The sequence below is a fragment of the Mobula birostris genome, chromosome 31 (genome assembly GCF_030028105.1).
Source record: "Mobula birostris isolate sMobBir1 chromosome 31, sMobBir1.hap1, whole genome shotgun sequence".
Taxonomy (NCBI): domain Eukaryota; kingdom Metazoa; phylum Chordata; class Chondrichthyes; order Myliobatiformes; family Myliobatidae; genus Mobula; species Mobula birostris.
In genome coordinates, this window is record NC_092400.1 from 21,646,633 (window position 1) to 21,674,043 (window position 27,411).

Below are 27,411 nucleotides of genomic sequence, written 5' to 3' on the forward strand. Positions count from 1 at the left end.
ACTTTATTTTAAGCTTCATGGGACGTATTAATTTAAGTAATATTAAAGATATGAAGAAAGTAAACACAAATAGTCAGCAGAGCAATAACAGAAATGAAATACACAGAGAAAGGTACAAAAATTACCAACTGCTCATAAAGATCTGACAGAACTTGGTAAAATTATGAAACATTTTCAGGGTGAATAATCAAACATTTGTTCGACTGGCTTTTCCTAAACCTGGCAAAGAAAATCACAAAATCTACGGATTTATTTTCATGCACAAAGTACAAACAAGATCAAAAGCTACAGATGGCAAATACAATGTCTGGAATGCACTAATGTTGAGCTAACCGATCTATAGATGACCTGTTAATGCTTTGCTTATTTCTACTGGCGTATCAGACCTCTTGTACACATGGCCTCAGCAAAATGTCACTGTAGATTCTGTAAGATGCTAAGCTAAGGGGTGGGGCAGATTTTTATCTGGCCTTTCAGCTTCATCCTCCAAGAGGACCACAACCTTGTCATATGGTTTGGAGGCTTGTGTGCCTCAATGACCCGGACAGCTCTGTTGGCTGGAGTCAGGGCCTTGTGCTTTAGCTCTCGGTAGGGTCACCCATGCCAAACAGGTCAAAGGGTGAAGGCCAGACAAAGAGTGGTCCACCAGTCCTCCAGGTTTTGCGCGGGGGGGGGGGGGGGGGAGATCAGCTCAGGGCCAACAACCCTGTCGGGTGAAAAAAGAAAATTTTATGGTATGGACAGACAGAAATAGAGGACCTTCATTGCTGCCCTAAACACCAGCAGGGTAATGGGCAGAAAGTAAGTTTCAGCTTCACGATATCCACAACTGACATATCTGCACAAGCTCATTCAACCAAATGGAATCTCCAACCTGGGTGGAAAAGGACAAGTATTTTGCGATTTTCTTCTTCTTTAATTCATTTATGTTAATATCACAGAACCAAATAGTATGGAAGCAAGCCCTCTCTGGCCCGTCATGTTTGCACTGATGATCAGACAACTATCTACATAAACCGTGACATGTCACCATAATAGGGGCAATTGTAGCCAATTATTTACCATCCAGCATATCTTTGCAGGAGAACATGCAAACTCCAGAAATGGAATCAAGTTTATGGTGAAAAGACAGGTCTCTGGAACCACAAGGCAACAGCACTAACTGCTGCACTACTGTGTGCCGTTAATCAAATGCATTTTAAAAGTGATTAGAAAGAATGGAAAGACAGCACAAGCTGTCAGAAGGCCTTCGGGGTGATGCAGGGAGCAGAGGCCAGGATCTGCTGCCTGACCTTCATCCACTAACATTTCTATCTAGTGTTTTTATCTAGCTATGGCATCACAAAACTGTTAGGAACAACCTGCAGATGATGAGCTCAAAAGCAAGTGCCAAGTTATGCACAATTGGTTACTTCATTGAGAAGTGGGTAAATATTTGAAAAGCAAGGTAAATGGGATGTGAGTATAATTTTAGAGAATCATTCCATTTAATGAACAGAATAGTTTGCATTTATTACTTTTTAAAAAACTCAAATTACAGATATCTATGGTATTTTTAAATTAAATCCACAATCAATTCTTGTGCTCGTTTGTAGTCTCACTTTACATTGAAATTCTGCATTCCTTTCCTTTGCTACGTTATCAAAGTCCTTTAGAATTTTAAATAATATTTGAAATGCAACTGTTTAAATTATCTAAACCATATTTGAGTTCTAAAGAATTACTTTTAAGACATTCTTCTCTGATCTGCTCACTTCATTTAATGTCTGTTTGAGGGTAGGTTACCACAAAATATAAAGCATTCCAAAAATGTGGAGAATCAGTGGCAGAAGATGACAGAAAATGGGGAACCGGAAGGAAAATACATATTGAGGCACACTAAATGTTTGAGTTCAGGTACTTTTCAGGTAACAACAAGAAAATATAACGTTTTGTTATCACAATCGTCAACTTGTTAATGCCTCCGCTCACAAAATTTAAGAATGTGTTACAATGCAAAATGCATACTTTGGGAATTTGTACTTTCTTGTCAAAATAAATGCTTTCAACTATTATTGAATGTTTTTAACCCTTTCTGAAAAATAATTGGTCAGATATGGAATGCTCCACCAATTCTATTTTATCATCTGCTAAAGAAACCTCAGAACAACTTCTTCAGGTGAGCCTCTATTTTTTTTAAAATCCAGATCACAGTGGTCGTGTAGTTAACTCTACAAGTGCCTGATCAGTTTACAACAGTAAGTTGTCATGAGGAAGATCAGTTAACAAGTTCTTTACCAATTGTACTGTAAATTTTAGAGGGTTGGATGGTGAACTACAAGCTTCTCAGTAACTTGATGTTATTTTTGAAGATTGCAAATAATAACATACAATCTTCTTAGGGGGATACTAAACTAATTGTTCAGAATTAACTCTTGGGTACAGCAACTATTAAACCACAAGCCCGGTTCTCAAATTACTAAAAACTAATAACAGCTTTCAGAGGTTTTAATGCTCCAGATGCAGATGTGTCCATCATCTGTCTGTAAGGATTTAGACAGATGGTTATATTCTTCTCCAACAGTAGCCACTGATGGTTTATCAACACACACCAAATAAATTTCAGTGCATTTTTGCAATACAAAATTAGCTATAAAGAATGCATACACGATATAAAGGGTAGAATGAGCATCTCTACTTTTAGTGTGAACATTGAATATATTTACAGTGCTCTAAAATTTTAACCACGAGTCACAAAAGTACACACTAACTAGCTCTTCCTGAATAATTCCAAAACAGGTCAACTTTGCATCACAGATTTATTATAGCTGGTATACTTCACATCATGTTTGTGCAAGTCAATAAACTTAGAATTACAAACACGATTACGGAGAATATCTTGCTCTGAATTTTAAGCTCAAATGTTCACTTAATTCCCCAAATTTAATTGGTTGTGCAGAATTATACAAATAAAGTGCAATATAAAAGGTTTCAAATTGTTTACAGGAATGGAGTCAAGGTAGTTTCCTGCTTTTCCTTCTCTTCAAATGAAGAATAAAGTCAGCTGTTCCCATATGGATCACCTTGTTAAAAAAAAGACAACAGGTAAAGGTTAATTTTGTGAACTTTTCCTTATTCCAGAACTTTGCTGAATACTGTAACATTGCAGGACTTCAGATAGACGTATGACCATAAATTAAATTCTTCTGTGTACAGATCTCAAGAGAATGCAGGACGGCAAATTTCAAAGGAGAAATGGCACTGTTCTTGGTCATTTTGTACATTTTGTATAGTAAAAAGACAGAACAGGCACCTAATACAGTATTAACTCAGAAATGCCATGGCTCCCTGCAATAATCCCAATATTCCATAAGGCATGTAGACCAAGTCTGGGATGTTGCTATTCTGTAGAATTCAGTAACTTATTCCCAGCTACCAATGAGCCAAAGAGAAGCAATTTCATTGCAAATTTAGCACCTGTATCTTTAACAAATGAAACAAGACCCCAGAATTTTCTAAACACTTGTCAAAATTAAAATGTTTGGCCACTGGTGAGTTCCACTTTGGTGGATGGAGTGGAGGTGTTCAACGAAGTGGTCCCCCAATTTATGCTTGGAACTAATACTAAAAAAGCTGGCCAGTAGCCTAGTACCATCAGCACCAGACTTCCGGGCAAATGGTCCCGGGTTCAAATCTGGCCGGTTCCTTGCACGCTTTCCATCCGTGTGAAGTTGAGCGTCAAACTAGCAACTGACTTTTTCTGTCAGTTACAGGAAAAGTCAGATCAATGAACCCATTTAAAAAATTATACATATTCCTTTCCGTGCCATGTGGCGCACTGTGCAGCACCATGGCATTTCCTTAGCATTTGTCTCTTCTTTTTTTTTTACGAGGCCAAGTTGTAAGTCAACGCTCAACCCCGCACAGATGGAAAATGTGCAAGGAGCCAGTCAGATTTGAACCAGGACCATTTGCCTCAAAGTCCGGTGCGGATGTACTACACCACCAGCCAGCTTTTTTAGTATTAGTTCCCATCATAAATTGGGGGACCACTTTGTCAAGGGCCTCCACTCCATCCACCAAAAGCAGAACTTCCCAGTGGCCAAACATTTTAATGCCGATTCCCATTCCCGTTCCAACACGTTGGTTGGCCCACGACCACCTCTTGTGCCATGATGAGGTCAGGTCACCCTCAGGGTGGAGTAGCAACACCTTATATTCTGTCCGTGTAGCCTCCAACCAGCTGGCAAGAATATCAATTTCTCCCTCTGGTTAAAAAGAATACCTTCCTCCTCCTTCTATTCCCTTCTCTGGCCTCTCACCTTTTCTCATCTCCCCCTTGGGTCCCTCCTCCTTAGATCCACTCTCCTCTCCCATCAGATTCCTTCCTCTCCAGCCCTTTAACTTTCATACACACTTTCCAGTTATCCTCTGTCCCTTCCCTCCACCTTTTCACTCTGTCATCTTCCCCTTTCTTTCCAGTCCTGAAAAAGGGCCTCAGTCCAAATGTTGAACTGTTCATTCATTTCCATAGGTGCTGCCTGACCTGCTGAATTCCTCCAGCATTTTGTCTGTGCTGCTTCAACCTATTTTTTAAAAAAATTTTCTTCTGCCCACCAGAGAGCAGTAACAATAAGAGTTTTTGGAAGAAAATCACCTACTTGTTTGACTTCTTAGCTAATAATGGTTTCTACTATTGATGTAATATGTCATGGTATTGCTTTGTTCATTGACAGCCGATCCTACAAATGGTATGGTGAATTTTAAGTCTGCATTATTAGTAAAGAGGCAAGGGAAATAAGTCACTGCATCCCATCACAATCAAGAAAAAATCCACAGATGCTGGAAATCCAAAGCAACGCACACAAAATGCTGGAGAAACTCAGCAGCCCAGGAAAAGAGTACAGTCAATATTTTGGGCCTGGCCTGAACATCAACTGTGTACTTTTCCACAGATGCTGCCTAGCCTGCTGAGTTCCTCCAGCATTTTGTATGTGTCACTGTATCCCGTAACCATTATTCAGAAACCAGGAGTCACACAGTCCTTTTCAGAAGTTGCCTTAAATTGAATTACCTTGGCCACCTACAATCCAACACATTCCTCTCAACTACTTTATTAATATTAGTTTGATAACCTTTGTACAAATGAAGGACACTTACCTAGTACATTTCGCTTACACAGGGGGCAAGTCTGTTGAAGTAGCAACCAAGGATCAACACAGTCCCTGTGAAACTCATGTAGACAAGGTAGTACTCGCAAACACTAGAAATAAAAAAAAATCAAACTCCTTTTACTCTTTTGAATAAAAAAGCTGAATCAAACATTCTTAATTTTCTTCTAACAATAATTTTAATCAATTAACTTATGCTCAATAAATTTACTAAATAACCCTCAAACATCGTAGTCTGGCTTAATTACATTATTAGCTTGTACCATAACCATATCCAGTTAAGCGAAGCCAAATCATAAAGAATAAAAAGATATACAGAAGACTTACATGGTGTGAATATCAAATAAAGACACACAATAATTTGAAAATTTCAGAGATTTTTGATATTTCAACAGAAAAATCAGATTTTCATAGTGGTCTGAAGGTTCAACCAGAAACCAATGTCCAGGATTTTGCTGTTAGAAGCACTCATTGCTGATCTTGAAGAAAACTTTTCACAAATAGCTTTCATTCTCTGTACCAAGGACTTCCCCTTTTCTAACATTTAGATCAAGGAGATCTCCATTCCCCAGTTTGAGAAGCCAATCACATTGAACACTCACAGCAAATTAACAATTGAAGAAATCACTTGAAGAATTCACCTTTGCTCCATCTGCAACAAAAGATGGGATTTCCTGGTAGCTACTCATTTTAACTCGACTTCCCAATCCCTTTCCAACATGTCGATCCCTGACCTCCGCTACTGCCGCAATGAGGGCACTCTCAGGCTGGAGGAGCAATACCTCATCTTCCATCTGGGTAGGTTCCAACCAGATGGCATGAAGCTTCTGCTAATTTCACCCCCTTCCCTTCTCTCTTTTTCCTTCCCCCATTCTGGTTTCCCTCTCAGCTCTTTTCTTCTTACCTGCCCACCACCTTCCTCTGGTAACCCTTTCTTCCATGGTCCACTGTCCTCTCCTATCAAATTCCTCTTTTTTTTAACCCTTCATGTCTTTCACCCATCACCTCCCAGCTTTTTACTTCATTCCCCCCCGCCCCAACCACCCATCTTTCATCTACCACCCACCAGCTTGTACTCCCTTTCCCCCACCTTCTTATCAGGCTTCTTGCCCCTTCCTTTCCAATCCTGAAGGACCTGAAACGGTGACTGTTTATTCCCCGCCGCAGAAGCTGCCTGACGTGCCGAGTTCCTCCACTGTGTTGTGCATGTTGCTCAAGATTTCCAGTATTTGCAGAATCTTATGTTTATGCAGTGAAGAATGCTTATAGACGACAAATAATATCTTATAGTGAGAAAACCGAAACATACAGGAGATTAAGGCAAAAGTTGAAATAACTTAAAATATCAATCTTACAATATTGATCTGAGGGAAGTATTTCCACACACAGATAATTAAAAAGGGGCTGTCAATCGATTATTATGAATTAGTAACACTCATACTACATACAAGAATAGCATTTTCATAATGCCTTACAGTGAGAATTATTTGTATTATATTTCTAATTCTCATCAATTCATTTGATTCCTAGAACTTACAACTGAAAATACTAGTAGGAACCGACTCCTATCTCCTAAGGAGTAGCAGATCACTGCCAGAAACATCAACATTTCTATATTTAACTCTACTGTGTATGTTGGTTTCACAATACAAGGCCATTGTTGACTTCACAGGTTACTATTAAACCACAGCTACTGTTTTAACTCTCAATTTAAAGTCACTGAGCTATTAACCCATTGTGATGCTCAACAGCAAAATGTAACCAAATTAAAAATCTAAAAATGTGAAAGAGAAGTTAACATTTCAATTGTGTCCTTATAATCACAACATGAAACACACCTGATTTTTATGGAATTCTTCCAAGCACACTGCACAATTCTCATGTTCTTGTGACTGTGTTTTCTGTCTTTTGTTTGGAAAATATTTCCTTGTTTTCAGTGCTGATAACTGCTTTAATATTTGTTGCTTCAAGCTCATCTATAAATATTTGAACAGAGAAATCATTATTCTTGTTAATAGTATTTAGTTAAATTGTAAAGCAGATTTCATTGGCCTGAAAAGTATTTATCCTCTCCTTTACTTCAGCAGAGAACTACAAGCAAGGATCGTTTCTTACGTTAACGGATCTCTAACTTCCATACCTGTACATTATTACATGGAGATTAGAGACAAGCTGGAGGTCATATTAGCACACTTGACCTCCTTCATCACTCCCTGACTCTGCACTGACAGAAGACTTTGATTACAAATGTGTAGGAAGTACTTCGCATCTGGCTCCTCAACATTACACCAGGCATGGTTAATATGGCATTAAACCATTCATTTGAATGGGTTCATCAACCTTGACTGTAAAGCTAAGTCTGGGCATGTGTTGGTTTTGATTTTAAACTTTAATTATTAAGTAAATGTAAATTTCTTTCAATAGTTTGTGTTTTAATTACTTTTATCTATTTGAATATCAGAGATCAAAACAGTGCAAAGGCCTTTTATGGCAACGAGATAGCAAAATAACCATCAAGGCAGTCAGGAACAGGACCTCTAGATCAGGTGGCTGCTTGCTGCCAACTCTGTTTCGTAGGTTGGCTATGGCAATGACAGACAGGCCTTCAGCTCAATCAGAACTGCAGGAAGCTGTGAGAAAAATTTGGTGTACGAAAAGTGATTGACAGGCCAGATTAATTCCTTAAAGCCCATTAATATTACTTCAAATAAACTCCACAAAATCGCCAAGTACTAAACACAGCTCCTCATCTTTATATTTCTGAACATATTTAAAGTCCCATTTTCTCCGACTCAAAAATTAAAAAAAATTTATTATAAGATCCATTCACATAATTGCATCTTTAAGCACAGCTTACTCTGTTTACACAGGGATGCAACACAAACCTCCAAATCTTCAGCGCTTGACTCATAGTGTCTATATTGCCACTGGGCCTGCACAATAACTCCAGTACACAAGATTAAACCCACCAACAGGACAGTGTTCCACAGCTGATGTAGATATTTCTGCAAAGGAAAATGAAATGCATTTCTCAAACCACAAATGGGACAACATAGTTAATTATAGTTTAACAATATATTTTGTTTGATTGGAATGCATTAAGTTTCTCACTTATCACCTTGTGAGTCAGCTTCTATTTCATTTTATTAAGTTATTCTCAATTTTAAGTTATTTGTTTGAAATATTTTGGCTTCTTACTGAACACCTCATCAACCAATGCAGTGGACTAGTGATGAGAGATCTATAATCCACACAAATAATAATTCAGAAATGATTACTAATAGCGACATGGTGAGCACTACGCTATTACAGCGCCACCAACCCAGCTTCAGTTCTGCCACTGTCTATAAGGAGTTTACAGGTTCTCTCCAGATCCCTCCCACATCCCAAAGGCACACGGGTTAGGGTTAGTAAGGTGTGGGCATGCTATGTTAGCACCTGAAGCACGGTAACACTTATAAGCTGCCCCCAGCACATCCTTGGATTGTGTTGGTTGCTGAAGCAAGCACCACATTTCACTGCACGTTTTGATGTATATGTGACGAATAGAGCCAATCTTTATGTTGTTTGACAGCACTATAATCTCACACAGTCTCTTGGTTTTTCTTACTTTTTACTGAAATGGGTGCTACACCAGAAATGAGTATCTTCTTCAAGCAAGTCTGCAAGGATATTATTCTATTCCTTACCTGAACCTGAGAGCTGTTCTCTCCTGTACAAATAACTCCTTGCCATTCCCCGTAAAGTCCACCTCGTGAACGCCCACAGGTTGACCACAGTGTTAATGTTACTCCCTGATAGTGATGAGAAAGATGATTATTAAAACCACTTTACCTGACAGGCATCTCAACAAAGCCAAAGTTTATTGTCCACTTATAACTGCTCCTCAGAGTTAAAGGTGAACCGCTCAGTGGTTTGTTGCAGTCCTCTGGCTAAGGTACATTCTGTTGCAAATGGGAGGGAGTTCTTCAGCTTCAGGAGAAATATGCATTTCCAAATCATTGAGGTTACATTTAGTGGGATTACTAGGTGTTCACTGCCTCCTTAGTAGCAGAGGCAAACCAGTCTCCACGCTTGTGAGGAGAACTCAGCAACACTGGTCGTGATCAAATTCAGGTTTGGTGCATTTCACGTTTGGCTACAGAATGCACTGTTGACAGAATGTGGACCTTGAGCCAAAGGCAATGGTGTAGCTTTACATTAAAATAATTAAATAACTAAATTAAGACATATACAGCAGGGCAACTTATGTGTTGCAAACGTACTCCATGGCAGTTAATGAAAACCACCTTGATCCACAGAGAACAATAAGTGGTACGTGGACTACTCAGCAGTAGAAAGGAATCTAGTATATATGTCTATTGAGATGGATAGACATAGGTTTCCGTAACCAGGAGTACGAGGCAAGAAGATAGCCCCGTGCTAGGTTTAAGGGCATTTCAGGGCAGGAGAGGAACATGGAGTGGAAGGGGGCGGATCCAGTCATCATTTTCCATGTGAAAACTAATAACAGAGATAGGAAAAAGGATGTTGTGCTAAACAAGCAGAAAAATTGATGTGGCAGAAGCTGGCCCTTGTACAGAGGAAAGAGGAAACCGCTCCTTTGGGATGAATTTCCTTTGAATTACGTTTGGAGCAGCATCCAGGCTGTAAATATATTTTACAGAGGGCATTCGGGCGAGTGAAAAATTTGGAAAGCAAAAAGGAAAGTACAAGACAAATGGGTAATTAATTCCATGACGATAATGAAAACCTGTCAGGAGAAGACAGTATACAGAAGCATTAGAATTCACTGTCTTGTGCAGAGGAGATAGTAATTTGATAAAAATACAGAACTGAAGACATTTCATCTGAAGGCACTTGCAACAACTTAGATAAATTCATGACACAAATAAAAATAAATAGGTACAATCATTTTAAAATTATTCAGGAATTAAACTGCTATCTCTAAATGAAATAAATTAACATACCAGATCATTCTGAATTATGCTTTTAAAAGTTATTTTAGCAGATGCACGAAGACCACTGCAATTGGAAAAAAAAGAATGAAAAACACTTTTTGTATGCTTAATATTTATTTATGATCATAGTTCATTTACATAAAAATTAGGACATTATGCTCAGCATAATTTGCCCTAACCTCCTGTTAAGATATCTGCTGCATCATTAAAGAGCAGCAAGAATTCTACTGAATATCCTTAATATTACTAAGGATCCCTCCCATCCATCCAGCATCCTCTTTGACTTTCTACCACCAGGCAGGAGACTCCGATGCATAAAAACAAGAATGGTCAGGATGGGGAACACTTTCTTCCCCCAGACTATTAGGCTTCTGAACTCCCTGCCGCATCGTATTTTGTCACTGGTTAATTTGTTCCATTCCTTGCGATATTTAACATTAATGCACTTTAGCTTGTTATTCATGTCTGATTCATCTGCTGATTTTATCCTTAACTCCATAAGTTAGCGTGTGTTATATCCACCACTGTGCTTTACACCGATTCAGAGAAAGGTTTTTATATACATTATATAGTTATATACATGTATATAGTTAAATAACAATAAACTTGACTTAACTGTACATCTTCAATAATGCAATAGTGAACTCCCAACTTTAAAGCAGTAATTTCATAACCCATTGATACTCTTGAAATATGACAGATCTCAAAAGCAAAATTAGTATTTGTAGGTTGAGATGTGGGTTGACACTGCTATAAAAATCAAAATTCTTCTGCTGTTTGGAGAATATGTAACGACTCAAAGGTTTTGACTTAAGTGCTAAATTTTCAGGATTACCCATACAGAAACTCATCGATGAACTAATACTTCCTGTTTCTCTATTCAGAGCAGACAGGACTAGAACACGTTTTCTTCCTTTGTACTGTACACCGTGGTACAGAGGGGTTGCGTTCCGAGAAGACTTATAATGCGAACCCATGACAAAAACTGACAAAATTTGTTGCTTCTTTCACAGTTCATATTTAGTTATTTTTCTCCTCACATAAATTTCCTCAAGCAAATTTTTATTCCCTATTTCAATTTAACCAACAAGAAAATTTATCCCAGGGCAGTATTTGAGATTACGAGAAAAGACAACACAGTGGATTCCAGTTAATTGGGCTGTCAGTTAATTTGGGCAACAGCTTATTTGGAACAATTCTTAAAGAATCAAAATTAAATAAATAGCGGGATATCCTTCATATATTTGGAACATTATGCCACTTAATTGGGACATGAGACTGTTGCCAAACAGTTTCTAAAGCCAGTCACATGCACTTGTGTGGCTGCTAGACACTACACAATGCTTTGAGCGAACAGTTTTTAAATATTGTCAGTTGAATGTGTTTGTGTTCAAAAAGCAGTGATTTTTGTCACTGACAGTTGGCATGAAATAAGCAGAAAGCTAATTCAGAACTCTTTTGCTTACTGTGGTTTCAAGCATTCAGAATTGGAGATGCCAGAGACAGCTGTGAGTGAAAATGAAACGATTTTACATTTCAACAAGTTACAAACTACAAAGAATTTGAGGGTATCAACAAGCATCTTGAATTGGAGGATCCAGTCGTCAAAAGCATTGTATGAAGGCGGTCCCACTAGGTGTCGCAATGATTTTGTTCATTTACACACATGGCTGCATACACTGAATGAATTTTTTTCATCAATAACTGCTAGAAACTAAGTTTTATTGTACTGTAGTATTATTGATAGTATTACAGTTTCTTCCATATTTAATTTAAATGCATAATTTGTTATTCAGTTAAATGATAGTTTGTCTTTTTTTTATATATACCTTTTTAACTATTTCCATGGAACTTCAGCTAATAGGGGCAGTTGCTTAATTGGGCCAAAATGGGTCCTACTGTGTCCCAATTAACTGCAATCCACTGTATTCTTTCAGCCATCCTCATTACTTCCTAGATGAACTTAGTAAGGCGTTGATTGTGGGATACAGTCATTGCACCAGTGAAGTGAGAAAGGGGGAAGATAGTAGCACTGTACCAGTAAAAAAAAAACATACCATTAAGCAAAATGTGGGTATTAATGTGTTAACTTTTCAAGATGCAAGTCATAAGATGAACTATATAATGACTTAAAAATTAGAAAAAGTGTCTTGGAGTTATCTTGTACTTAAATAAACGGACTTATTTGGAAAAAATATTTCCTAGCATAATATGAAAATATTGCAGACTTGACCACAATGCTAAATGTAAATGAGATTCACTTAATACAACTGAACACCATCATGTATTGGCTCACCTCAATAAGGCTCCCAGAAGTTTGGTTACATTTTCAGAGCTTTGCATTACAACCACAGGTTTCGAAAGCACTTGAGAGATGTCCATCTTAATAAGAATTTTTAAAATCTCTCATTATGGTAACAACATGCATCATGAAATACACAAATTTCAGAACATTTCACAACTACCATCTGATTAGAAAATTGCTGCATCTTCTTACACTCTTCTTAAAATTAAGGCTGAATTGCTATTTGTTTCTGGATTTATCATGTAACACTAAAGCAAATAAGTGCAAAACTAAATAACTGCATAATTAGACAATTCAACTGGAATATGGAGATCACTGTGAATAAAATCTGTGTAACTAAAAAAGTTACCTCAGTGAAGGTGTTTTGATTTAAAACCAAAATAAACAGAGCTGATGCTCCCAAAACAAGGGCTCTCTTCATCTGCAACAAAAAAGTCACCTTTTACTTCAACTATTAGAAAGCACATTTTAGCATCAAGTCTGACAAAATGCACATCTATAAAACATCAGATTAACAATCTCTAGGCTTTGCTGTAATATATATTTAACTGGAAAGATCTGCTGATTCTTTGATTCTACTATTCTTCAAATTTGAAGTTCAGGTAAGGATTCAGTGACGAATATAACCCGCTGAACAAGAATTGGGATTAATATACAAGCTAATAATAAATGATCAAAGACGCAAATTCAATCTTAGGAAAACTTAAAATAACAGACCTATGTCCTTAACCATTTATGCAACGTTATGCCATTAAAAATCTCTGCAGGGGCAAAGTTGTGTTTACAGCTTATCAATTCAACATTGATAAGTTTGTCCAACTTTTACCTTTGCTCCCTAAGCTAGCCAACATCCTGGTGTACCTCTTCTGCACTCTCTCCAAAGCCTCCACATCCTTCTGGAACGTAGTGATCAGAAATTCGCACAATACTCCACGTGTGGCCCAACCAGGGTGCAACATAACAATTTTTTAATAATCAATGCCCCACAACAATGAAGGAAAATAAGCTGTATGTCTTCTCTACCACCCTATCTACTGGTATTCCCACTTGCAAGGAGCTATGGATGTGCACCCGAAGATCCCCCTCTACATCAATGATCCTAACAGCCCTTGCCACTTACTGCATACTTCACATTAAATGAGATCTCCCAAAGTAGAGCACTCCACACTAGCTAAGATTAAACTCCATCTGCCATTTATCTTCCCGTATTTCCAAATGATCTATACCCTGTTGTTTCCTGACAACCTTCCTCACTATCCACAACACTTAACAATTTTTTTGTGTTGTCTGCAAACTTACTAATCAGCTCAGCTGTATTTTTGACCAAATCATTTCTATCTCACAAATAAAAGTTGTCCCTGTTACATATCACTGATCAAAGACCCCAAGTCAGACTAACATCTCTCCATTACTACACTCTGTCTTCTAAGGCCAAGTCAATTTTTTAATCCAATCTACCAAACCTGCTTCGATCCCATGTGTTGTAATGTTCTGGATCAGTCTACTATAATCTAAAGTCCATATATACAATAGCCACTGCCTTATCCTCACAAGCATCCTCGTCAGCTTCTCAAAGCTATCACGTTTGTAAGACATCACCACCCCAATACAAAGGCATACTGACTATTCCTAATAAATTCACACTTTTCCAGATGCTGGTATACTTTATCCCAAAGAATCTTCTCCAGTAACTTTCCTGTCATATTCCATGCCAAATATGAATGCAGTATTGAAATACAAACATTTACAGAGCTAATAACATAAGAACACCCATTTTTAAATGGCATCCAAATTCCCACATATGATACAGGATTTGCCAAGATCCTCAAATGTTGTCTTTAAGTGAGAAAATTGAACAGAATGGGAAAATAACTCATGGAAATATAGTCCAAATAACAGATAATTTTGTTTAATGAGAGTTAATAACTGTCTTGCACCAACAATACTGATTTATAGTCTTCTATTAGTTTCAACTGTATTTTAGAGATGTCACAGTCAAAACTATGATGGTAAACTCCATCCATACACAAAAGACATAATTAGACAGTTCTCCAAACCTATGGATGAAACTGCACCCTGAAACGAGTTCCTAAAATAAAATTGCTAATTAATGCAAATATTGTCTTTTTGAAGTGTTTGTACCTTATTTCTAATTATTGCACTTTAAAAGGGTCACTTGTTAAAGTATATGATAACTATTGAATCTTGTAACTTATGACAGTTTTTTTGATACAGAATAACGTTTGTAATGAAATTATCTTAGAATTAGGCTGTATGACTGATTTCTTACAACATATAAATTAAAGCTAAAAGGCAAGGAGGAACACAAGTGCAATTATCTACAAGTGGAATCTCCCAGTGGCCACCCATTTTAGTTCCACATCCCATTCCCATATGTCCATCTATGGCCTCCTCCACTGTGATGAGGCTACACTTAGGTTGGAAGAACAACACTTTATATTCTGTTTAAGTAGCCCCCAAACTGATGGCATGAACATCGATCTCTCTAATTTCTGGTAATGCCCCCACCACCATTTCCCATCCCCTTTTCCCTCTCTCGTCTTGTCTCCTTGCCCACCCATCACCTCCCCCTGGTGCTCCTCCTCCCTTTTACTTTCTTCCATTGCCTTCTATCTCTTTCGCCAATCAATTTCCCAGCTCTTTGCTTCATCCCTCCCCCTCCAAGTTTCACCTATCACCTGGTGTTTCCCTCTCCCAACCTTTTAAATCTATTCCTCAGATTTTTTCTCCAGTCCTGCCAAGGGTTTCAGCCCGAAACGGAGTTCAGAACAGTATTTATATAAGTATGAAAGTCCAGAGGGTTAATTTCTACATAGTATACCACTCTGCACTTATGAATTACAAAATAGGGTTTAGCAAGCTTATTTCAAAATTAAAAACACATTGTGATACTTGCCTTACTGATAACTGCAGCAGCAAATGATTCCTGTTTGCTACTTCCTTTTTTTTCAACCTGGTCTTCATCAACAGAAACAACTCCAATCCATTTCTCTCCCTTGTTTGGCTGGATATCCAATGGCTCATCTTTAACCTTAAAATAACCAATAACCTCCGCTTTATTTACCAAAAAAAAAATCTGAAAGCTGGGGAAAATTGTATTAAAATAATGCTTTAAGAAATTTGAAATGCAATAATACTTCACCATACATGCTCAATATTATTCTAGTACAATAAAAGACATGATTCAGGACTTCCGGGGTCGAGAATGGAGTGAGTTGGTGTGTGTGAGTGTGGCTCCCGATTTTTACTGAAAGTCTACCTGTTTATCTTTGCCGTATGCTTGAGATAACTGAATATTTACCATTGTGAACAACGCGGGCATAGCTGGACATTGAAATGGCAAGTAGAATGTACCTTCGAAGTAAAACTGGGGAAAAAGATAGCAAAGCCTCGAGCAAGAAGGCGGATGTTACAGTAATGGCACCGGTGCATGCTGCTGGACCTGGACCCGGACCTGCGCTACCCGATGACTTGGAGAGGCTCCATTTAGTACTTATTTCTGACATGACGCAAGCAGTGCATTCTGCCCTAAAAAGAGAACTTGAAGATGCTTTATCACCAGTGACTGCTACCATGGAACAAATTATGTCTGCTTACGAGTCACACGACAAATGCATTCGTGAGGTTGAAGACGGCCTGAATGATTACAGTGACCGACTGGTGAGCGCCGAAGCCGCCATTGCAGCGTTGCAGAGCGAAAACGCATTTCTGAAGGGAAAGCTAGATGACCTCGAAAATCGGTCGCGGAGATCCAATTTGAGAGTGGTCGGCATTCCTGAAAACTTGGAAGGTTCGGACCCTGTTAAATTTACGACTGAGTTTTTTGACGAAGTGCTGGGGACAGATTTTTTCCCAAGGCCTCTCGTACTTTCGCGTGCTCACCGAGTCGGACGTAAACCATCCGGTGTCTCTGGAGCCAAGCAAACGAGACCAAGAACGTTCCTGGTTTGCTTTCACTTCTTTCAAGATAAGCAACGCATCATCAATAGACGGAAGCAGGAGCTGTATTTCCGCGGACACCGCGTGTTTTTTTATGAAGATTTTAGTGCGGAGCTGGGGAGAAAACGAGCAGCTTTCAGGGAGGTGAAATCCCTGCTTTACGGGAAAGGGGTCAGGTTTAGCCTCTTGTATCCTGCCCAGCCGGATCCGGGTCGTGCATGAAGGTGAAAAGCATTATTTCCATACACCAGAGGTGGCCAAAGAGTTTTACCATTCGTGCTGGGGAGTGGAAGAACGAGAAGAGCAATGACTTTTTTTTTAGGTTATTTATGCAGCATTGAAGGGGCCTCATGCCGAAGCAAACTGTTAATTTTCACAATCCACTTCTTTGTTCATTTTTTCCAGTTTAATTTGTGGAACGCGATCGGGTCGAACTGCTATGCTGCCGAAACTGATTAACGAAAACTTTCAACCAGCAAAATGTAAATATTTGGGATTTGTATCTCCGGCGTTTAAGTTGCCTAGTGTTTTTTTTTTGTTTTTAATGCTTAGCTTGACCTGTGTCATCTTTAGCCTATATGTTATATTAAAAGTAGTATAAGTGATAGGATAAATGTCAAGGAGGGGAGCCACCCTAGATTAGATTGAAAGTTGGGTTGTATGGGGAACACCTTGGAAGTTTTTTGTTGGGTACTGCCTGCGATCATCCTCAATTGGGGAGGTAGATCTAGGTTTCGGGGGTTAATTGGGTTTTTTTGTTTGCGTAAAGGGGTGGGGGGAGTGTTTAGGGGGATTACCATGGCAGTTTATTCTTTTGTGTGTTACAGATTGATCAGACTTTCTTTTCATTGTGCATTATTGTGTGCAACTTATGCCCTCGCACTGTTTTGGATTGTAGGCCCTGTGTGCCTTTTGATATGGTTAACGTGAGTGCTGCTGATGGAGGCCACCCTGTGAGGTTTATTTCTTGGAATGTAAAGGGGCTCAATGGCTCGGTTAAAAGAGCTAAAGTTTTCTCTCATCTGAAACAATTAAAAGCAGATATACTATTTCTACAAGAGACACATTTAAGAGTGGAGGACCATAATAGACTTCGTAAAGCATGGATTAGTCAGGTTTTTCATTCCAGATTTAATAGTAGGTCCAGTGGGGTGGCAATATTAATCACCAAAAGAATGCAGTTCACACCATCTGATGTAATCAGTGACCCTAATGGTCGCTTTATTATAGTCTCTGGCTCTCTCTTTCAGATACCTGTTATTTTGGTAAATGTTTATGCTCCTAATTGGGACGATGTCCAATTTGCAAATAAGGTTTTGTCATTAATACCTAACCTGAATACACATAAGCTAATCTTTTCCAGAGATTTGAACTGTGCTATTGACCCACTGCTTGATAGGTCTTGCCCTAGGGGAACATTTTCTGGTATGGCAAAGGCCTTCTCGATGTTTATGCAACAAAATGGTTATATGGATCCTTGGAGATTTTTGAATCCATCAGTCAGGCAATTCTCTTTCTTCTCTCATGTTCACTCCTATTCCAGGCTAGACTATTTCTTTATAGATAACTCCTTGATACCTAGGATTAGACAAATTGAATACACAGCTATAGTTATATCTGATCACTCACCCGTGAAACTGGACCTATGTTTTCCTTTAAACGTCAGAGAACGGCCTCTGTGGAGACTTAACCCCCTTTTGCTTTCTAATGAGAAATTTTGTAGTTATATATTGGCTAACATTGACACATTCTTCGACACTAACAAAACTGAGTCGGTATCGTACTCCTTACTTTGGGAAACTTTAAAAGCTTACTTGAGGGGTCAAATAATATCTTATACTTCACATGCCAATAAAGAGTGTAGGAAGGAAATGCAAGTGTTATTGCAATCTATTTGGGACCTGGATAGAAAATACTCTGAGGCACCCACTGTGGAATTATATAAAAGCTGGGTTGATTTGCAAGCGAAGTTTTATCTTCTATCTACAAACCTATCATAACAATTAATTCTTAAGACACATGGCCTCTATTATGGATATGGTGACAAGGCGAGCCGGCTTATGGCTCATCAGTTGAAATGTCAAGCTGCATCACGACTTATTCCCCAGATAAGAGACATGCACCAGAACTTGACAAGCAATCCAAAAGAGATTAACAACATCTTTGCAACTTTTTATTCCTCTCTGTATGCCTCAGAGTTCCCCTCAGATAAAACAAATATGGAACTTTTTTAGATAATTTGGAAATACCAACTCTTGAACCAGAGGAAGTGGAGAACCTAGATTGGGCTCTTGGGCAGGAAGAGATTAATAATGCCATTATGGCTATGCAGAGTGGTAAGTCCCCAGGTCCTGATGGTTATCCAATAGAATTTTATAAGAAATTTAAGGATAAGCTCATACCGGTCCTTCTAGAAGTGTTTCAGGAATCTTTGGAGAACGGCTCCTCACCCCCTTCTCTTTCACAGGCAGCTATTTCACTACTTCTTAAAAAGGACAAGGACCCGACTCAATGTGTATCATATCACCTCACCTCACTTTTGAATGTAGATGTGAAAATTTTGGCTAAAGTGCTTGCATGTCGTTTAGAACATCCCCTTCCCAAGATAATTTCAGATGATCAAACAGGTTTTATTAAAAATCGCTATTCTTTTTTTTAATATCCGTCGACTGGCTGATGTGGTTTATTCACCCAGTGATTCTCCAAGTCCAGAGGTTGTTATCTCCTTGGACGCGGAGAAGGCATTTGATAGAGTGGAATGGGTATACTTGTTTAGTGTTTTGGAGAAATTTGGATTTGGCAGAATATTTATAGTTTGGGCTAAGCTATTATACCACTCGCCTTTAGCAGATATACAGACAAATTATTTTCGATCTGCCTATTTCCCATTAACAAATGGCACTCACCAAGGCCATTGTCCCCTCTTCTTTTTGCAATTGCAATTGAGCATCTTTCTATTGCACTTAAGTCAACTACATTATTTCAAGGTGTTAGAATAGGGAACATGGAACACTGTGTTTCCCTGTATGCTGATGACCTCTTACTTTATGTTAGCGACCATGTAGGTAGTAGTCCTGCTATTGTGTCATTACTAGGTCAATTTGGAGCCTTCTCTGGCTATAAACTGAACTTTCAAAAAAGCAAATGCTTTCCCATTAATAACTTGGCCCTACAGATCCGACAGGAATCCTTGCCCTTTCCTTTATCTCAAAATGGTTTTGTATACCTAGGAATACATATTACTCGCTCTTTTACATCTCTGTTTGAAGTTAACTACAGGCCTCAGGTTAACCAAATGAAGGCTGATTTCGAGAGATGGCGCAGTTTACCCCTTACTATAGCTGGGAGAATTCAGTCAGTGAAAATGACTATACTTCCTAGATTTCTCTATTTGTTTCAGTGTTTGCCAGTTTTCTTATCTAAGTTATTTTTTAAATCAGTCGATCAAGCTATAACCTCCTTTATTTGGAAAAATAAGGTCCCAAGGGTTAATAAGCACACTCTTCAAAGAGGTCGTGACGTAGGTGGAGTGGGTCTTCCCAGCTTTATTCATTATTACTGGGCATCGAACATTCAAAAAGTATTATTTTGGCTTCACCGGCCAGATATAATCTGGTGCCTGCTTGAGTCACGGTCTTGCCACTCCTCGTCTCTCCCAGCTTTGGTGTATTCTTCCTTACCATTGAAATCCTCTCAATTCACATCTAACCCAGTCGTGCTCTCCACCCTCAAAATTTTTAATCAATTTCGCTGCCACTATAAATTCATATCAGCTTCAGTTTTGGGCCCCATTCATAAAAACCATTTATTTCCTCCCTCCACATTCGATTCAGCTTTTAGACAATGGGGTTTGAACGGTCTTATGCGCATTAAGGGTTTGTACACTGGTAACATATTTGATAGTTTTGATAACCTGTGTGGTAAGTATGGCCTTCTGCATAATCATTTTTTTAAATACCTGCAGATTCGCCATTTAATTGGTTGGGCCAACGGTTAATGGGGGCAGCCACTTATTTGGGACAACTCTTAAAGAACAAAAACCAATCAAGAAAATAGCCAGGATTTCCTTCATTTATATGGGACATTGTGCCACTTAATTGGGACAGGAGACTTGCTGAATACTTTCCAACTAGTTGTGTGCATTTGTGTGGCTGCTCGACACTAAACTGTGCTTAGAGCAAACAGTTCTTAAAAAGCGACATCTGTGTTCAAAAGCAGTGAATTTTTGTCACTGATAGTTGGTGAGAAATAAGCAGTAAGGCAATTCAGAACCGTTTTGCTCAGGAGATGCCGGGAACAGCCATGAGAGTAAATGATACCATTTTACTACTTCAACAAGTTAGGGACTACAAAGAATCTGAAGGTATTGACAATCATCTTGAATGTTACAATGAAAATAAAAAATTTGCAATATGTAGTTGTCGAAAGCATTGTATGAAGGTAGTTCATCATCTGCACTAGGGGTCTGAACTGATTTTGTTTGTTTAGTCAATCAAAAGAACAGGGCTGTATACACTGAATGAATTCCTCTGTCAATTACTATTAGGAACCCAAATACATAGTTTTATTTTTTATTTTAAAGTCTGTCACGAGCCTTGTGGCCCATCAGGCCAGTGCTTATGCCAGTTTTATAGTAAAGGCATCCGTTAGTCTTGCGAGACCATGGATCTGCGCCTGGAAAGTCTTCACTCTCCAGGGTGCAGGCCTGGGCAAGGTTGTAAGGAAGACCAGCAGTTGCCCATGCTGCAAGTCTCCCCTCTCCACGCCACCGATGTTGTCCAAGGGAAGGGCATTAGGACCCATACAGCTTGGCACCAGCGTCGTCGCAGAGCACTGTGTGATTAAGTGCCTTGCTCAAGGACATAACACACAACACGTCACCTCGGCTGGGGCTCGAACTCACAACCTTCAGATCGCTAGTCGGATGCCTTAACCACTTGGCCACGTGCCCACATGCCAGTTTTATAGTACTATAATAATATCGGTAATATTTTAATTTGTTCAGTATTTCATTTAAATGCATATTTTGTTACTCAATTAAACGACAGTTTGCCTTTTTTATACCTTTCTAACTATTTCCATGAAACTTCGGCTAATTGGGGCAGCCACTTAATTGGGCCAAAATGTACTGGTCCCAATTGACCAGAATCCACTGTCTTTATTCCAAAGGCTGAATAAAAATAACTGTCCTTTAATCAAAACCCGACCTACAATATATCAGCCAAAGGATGCACAGTGATAGCCTGTGACCTGCTTTTAGATAAATCAGAACAAGCAAACATATTCTGTTATACTCTGGTTAATTAACCTTGCAGTTACATGGCGCAAAGCAGCTGCTTCTAGCCAATTTTAATTGCTTTCTTCTGAAATGGCAGATGAAGTAATGCCCTAAGGTGCTATCAAATTCTCATAGCATTTTTAAACACAATGCACATATTGCAGAACACACACCAGAGCAGGGCTTCCCACCTTTTTTATGCCATGGACCAATACCATTAAGCAAGGGTCTGCGAATCCCAGGTTGGGAACCCCGGCAACAGAGTCTGTCCTAGATACAGGCGAAAAGTGCAGGCTTTTGACTGATTTGAGATCAGCAAGTTGCAATGAATTAACCACAATGGAAGTATTACAAGTCTGATGGACAGTCAAGGTGGGTTAGTTTCTCATTATGCATTGAAGGTTTGTGGTCAGCTGCTTCCAATGCATCGGCAGTTGTCGGTGCCTGGAGGTTTATGGCAGGGAGTTTCTCCCTTTGCCGCCTGCTATCGGGGAGTCGATCGACTCGGGACTTTGAGACTTTTTTTTTACCGTGCCCATGGTCTGTTCTTTATCAATTATAATATTGTTTTGCACTGCTGTAACTATATGTTATAATTATGTGGTTCTGTCAGTGTTAGTTTTTGGTTTGTCCTGTTTTTCTGTGATATCACTCTGGAGGAACATTGTATCATGTTTTAATGCATGCATTTCTAAATGACAATAAACGAGGACTGAGTGTTCTCATAATCTAATCATAAACCATTAAACTATATTAAAAAATACATTCATGTTTTCCCACAGGCTAATAAAGTCCACAAGCCAATTAAATCAGGACACTACAGCCCAGTGGGAGATTGATGCAGGGCTCCCAAGAAGTTTTTGAATTCATAAGAGCTTACTTTGCAATTAAAATTAAATTAATATCATCACGGCTGGCCTAATTGTTGAAGTAATTTTTTTTAATGAAGTCTGCAAGGTTGGAGACAACAGCACAGAAAAGGGACTACAGATGATGGGACTGCAGTAACCAGAAAACTCACATCAACCCATATCTACAACTGATGTTGCGGAGCCAACAGGAAACAGTCTATTGTACATCTCAACTTCAAAGTTTTCATCACGAGTCTCTCTGTGCCTTTAGCATTTTGCTCAGTTTTTTTTCCACAAGGCCGAGTTGCTAGCTCAACGCTCAACCCAGCACAGATGGAAAGCCTTCAAGGAGCCGGACAAACCTTAGGTCACTCACCTCCAAGTCCAGTGCTGATGCCACAGGCCAGCTATGAGCATACATATCCCAAATATAAATGCAATGAAAATTAGCTTTTTGAAGAGCAGCGCAGTACATTAAAAACATGACAAATATAATTTACATAAATTTAACATGTACAACGAACACACACACACAATGCTGGAGGAACTCAGCAGGCCAGACTGCACCTATGGAAAAAAGTACAGTTGACGTTTCGGGCCAAAATCCTTTGGCAGTTGAAACGTTGACTGTAATTCCACCCCCCACAACAGATGCCTGGCCTGCTGAGTTCCTCCAGCATTTTGTGTGTGTGTTGCTTGGATTTCCAGCATCTGCAGATTTTCTCTTGCTTGTAACACGTGTAATGAGATTGGATCAACTAGCAATCACATGATTAAAAATCTTCATGAGCAACATGATAGAATTTCATATTCTATTTCAGAGTTGCAAATGCAGTTCAAAAACCTTAAATAAAAGGCAATTACATTGTGCAAGATGAAAAGGGTTGAGCAGCTGAACTTATAGATAGGCGGTAATGTGGCTAAGTAGCTTCGAATGTGCCCGTTTTTAGCCTGCAGTCTCTTTAGGGGATTGGAGGTGGAGAGGGTTAGTATCTTTAAATTCCCTAGTGTTGTCGTATCAGAAGATTAGTCCTGGGACCAGCACCCAAGTGTCATCAAAAAGACGGCACAACAGCACCTCCACTTTCGTAAGGATTTGGCATGTCATATAAAACTTCGACAAACTTCTGTAGTGGAGAGCATCCTAGCTGGTTGCATCATAACCTGGTATGGAAACATTAATCCCCAGGATCAGAACAGAAAAGCCATTTATGTGAAGGTTGCGTATTTTCCTTACGTCTTTAAGGTTCCCCCCACCCCGCCCCCATGTTCCAAAAATATGCTGAATGCCAGTTTAACTTGTGACAAAAATGACCCCTTGTGTATATGTCTGGGAGAACTGAGGGAGAGGGTCTTACTGGGCATGTCTGATAGAATAGTTTACAGGGAAATCAGTAGGAGAATGGGATTGTGCCAAGAAGGTAACACAGACCTGATGGGCCAAATGGCCTCCTACATTGTAAGCAAAAGATAAAATTTGAAATTATGGTGAATTTCTACAGAAAACAAAATACTTCAAATTCCATCTAAGGTCATAAAACAGCAAAGTGGCTACTCTTCCCTTTGTACACGGGACATTTTAAATCTTTTGAATCAAATTATATTACATCAATATAGTACATTCTAATATAGGTAGGACAAAACCTATCTTTTTCCAGTAAATTGCTGCTTGAAAATAATTTGTTCATTAGCAAGTAAGGTGTACAGGGCAACACACACAAAATGCTGGAGGAACTCAGCAGGTCAGGCAGCACCTATGGAAATGAATGAACAGTCAACGTTTCAGGCCGAGACCGTTCTTCAGGATGGGCCCAAAACGTCGACTGATTATTTATTTCCTCCAGTATTCTGCGTGTGTTGCATTGGATTTCCAGTATCTACTGACTTTCTCAGGTTTATAAGACGCACAGGACTGCTGGAGCCCCAGGGAATCGCTGCGCGAGTTTCTCAAGGCAGTGTCCTATGCCCAATCATTTTAAGCTTCTTAATTAAAGACTTATCTGTCATCATATACAACAAGTGAGAATAATTGCAAATGATTTAAGAAGATTTAATTCCACATATGAAGCCACTTGAGCTTGAGCACAGACGGGTGTTAGGTAACATTCAAGGCACACAACTGCTGTGTAATGACCATTTCAACAGCAACAACAAAAAAATGTAATCACTCATCCTCTGAATTTAATAAGACTGGACTTCCCAGAAACATCCTGGAAATTATCACTGGTTAATAATTTAAGCATGGGTGGTGGTGTGGAGATACATCTCCAGCAAGGTTCAAAATACATTTAATATCGAAGTTATAAAACTTTGAGATTCATCTCCAAACAGGCAGCCACGAAACAAAGAAACCCAATGTACAGAGGGAAAAAACCTCAAGCAAGTAGCATTCTGAAATGAAGCCTGCAAGAGTCCCATAGCTCAGTGTAGAGCCCAGTAAGCCTCGCAGAGAAGCAATCTGAACTGACCCACCCCTAGCCTCAGGGCCCCAACACCCTGACCCTTTTGCCTAAATCGATGACTAAACATCAGGTTCAAGAGCCTCCATACGCTTTGGAGCCTGGACCTCACCACCTCGATTCAGCCTGTAACCAACCTTTCCAATGCGGCACAGCGCTCAATTCTCCGTCCAAACATCGAGTTCACTCCAATCATTATGGTCTGGGGCCTGGACCTTGCTGCCTCAATTTGGCTTGTAACTGACCTTTCCAGTTAGAGGAGATGTAAGGTGCTCCTTCCCTCTGATGGCCTGCAGGTCACCCTCGGGCGAGGTGTAGCACCTGCTCAGCCCTCCGATCAGGGTCACGTGAAGCCATAGGAGCAGGTGGTGGATGGTCACAGGAGCAGCTGGTGCACATCACAAGCCCTGGTTATGCAACTACTGACACCAGGCAGGCAATCTCTGAAGAGTATTGATAATGGTTGGGGTCACTTGTCTTGTAAAGAAGCAAAGGCAAATCACTTTTGTAGAAAAATTTGCCAAGAACAATCATGGTCATGGAAAGAGCACAATCACCCACGTCATACAACATGACACATAATGAACGAACAAATAATTGCATGAAAAGGTGGCTAGCTGACCATAGCAGAAACAAGATATTCTATGGAAAGCAATGCATCATCTACAAATTAAAAATGAAAGAGAATATTCTTCAGTTGCCTTGAGGAGTTCAACTCAACAACAGTCTAAGAAACCCAACACCTTTCCAACACAAGTAACCCATTTGACTCGTATTCCATCCACAGCCAGCACAACATGTACAATCAGCAACTTGCCAAGGCTTCTTCAACAACAGTTCCAACTGTCTACCCAGAAGGACAAAGGCATCTAAACTCCACTACCTGCAAGTTCTCTTTCATGACACACTGATCCAACTTGGCAATATGTGGCACTTCCTTTATTATCACTGAATCTAAATATTATGTCAATTTCTGCCACAGAGTCCACCTCAGTAGTAGAGTAGAGCTACTAGGACTTGATGTTTCAATCCCTATGGTAAATCGGCACTCTCGATGTTGGCAGTGGGCTTGGAGTGGTGACAAGGAGGGAGGGTGGGTACATCATCAGGGTCATCAGGTGGGCCCCCTCCTTCTTTGACGTTTCATTGATAAGCCCACAACGTCTCCAGAAGGCTCAACTGTGCTACCTGGTGTCCCAGATACACCCCCCTCAGTTCCATACCCTCCTGTCTTCATCTTGCAGCCCAGTTGTTGTCTTTCCTTTTAATCCAAATCCAATTGCTGTTTTCTTCTGCTGCATTTGACAAGGACTTGATTGCTTGTTGAAGGGAGTGACCCCTCACCCCCATCTTCTTCAATAGACTGGTCGTAGATGTAGCAACGAATCCCCTGCAACCCACCTCTAGAAGATAGCTCGCCATTATTCTGTGAGCAATTAGGATGGTCTATAAAGGCTGCCTCTGTTAGTGACAGCATATTCCAAAAATCAATGAAACAAACAAACAATCCTCAATTTATAAAGAACATCCTCTGACTACAATAAAAATTGCAGTTACTGGAGGAAGAAAATCCACGCTTCTTTGTCTGTTAACGTAAACACTCTGATGCTCCTTCGGGTATTCCGAATGTGATCAGAACAAAACACAAATTTTACAAGATCTCTAAGGCGAAGACATATCAAAATACTCTAAGCAACTGCATTACCGTTATAGAAAGAAAGACTTACGTTCACTACTGTATTGCACAAAAGCAACTTGACAAACAATGAGGATTCGTTGGCGAGTACAGCAATTCGCCCCCTCCCCCAATGCAGCGACCGGGATGCACCCACAAATTGCAACAGATAACAATGTGCCAACAATGCTTTAATAAGATGACTTTTGATGTGAGGTATTAATATAGGGTGTGGGGATGACTTCTGGGATTTTTTTTTAAGAAGAAGGGATAAGGTTAGCCAACTCACAATAAAACTACAGATTTCAGAGGACTGGGTGAAGAGAGAAAGGGCAGAGGATACAGACAGGCACCAAGATGAGAGCATTTACATTAACATTTTATGCATCGGACATCCACAAAGGGACGCAATGCAACACTTACTAATATTAAGCTTCCTTCTAAGCTGTCCTGGTTATGTTTGGGAAAGGCGCCCAGCCGCTTGTTACCTTGGCCGGGGTTGTCAGGCCCGCTGCCAAGGGCTAACACAGTACCCTGCAGGCGGTAGTTGCTGCCCGACTTGAAGCCAAGCTCCGCGGACCAGCCTCTCTGCGAATCCATCAGCAAGACGTCCACCAACGCCACCTTCTCGGCTGCCACCGCGCACCAGCGTAAGAAGCAGCCGGCGAACAGTAAATAAAAGCCGTGCCGCTTCCAACAGCCCACCACCATCTTCTCTCCGCCCCAAACCCACGTCGCCTGCCCATCAAAGCACAATGCCTTCCGGGTCACC

General features: G+C 39.7%; 1 protein-coding gene across 1 annotated transcript; it reads right to left on the reverse strand.

Moving 5' to 3' along the window:
• Nucleotides 1–18: 18 nt before the first annotated feature.
• rnf215 (ring finger protein 215) lies at nt 19–27,387 on the reverse strand. The gene is made up of 10 exons (XM_072247667.1): nt 27,063–27,387; nt 15,334–15,468; nt 12,766–12,837; nt 12,408–12,493; nt 10,121–10,175; nt 8,840–8,944; nt 8,036–8,155; nt 6,989–7,126; nt 5,140–5,242; nt 19–3,062 (listed from the first exon to the last, which is right to left on the reverse strand). Exons 1-10 carry the CDS (start codon nt 27,348–27,350, stop codon nt 3,040–3,042), a joined length of 1,125 nt encoding a protein of 374 aa, XP_072103768.1. The 5' UTR covers nt 27,351–27,387; the 3' UTR covers nt 19–3,039.
• Between the last annotated feature and the right edge of the window lie 24 nt (nt 27,388–27,411).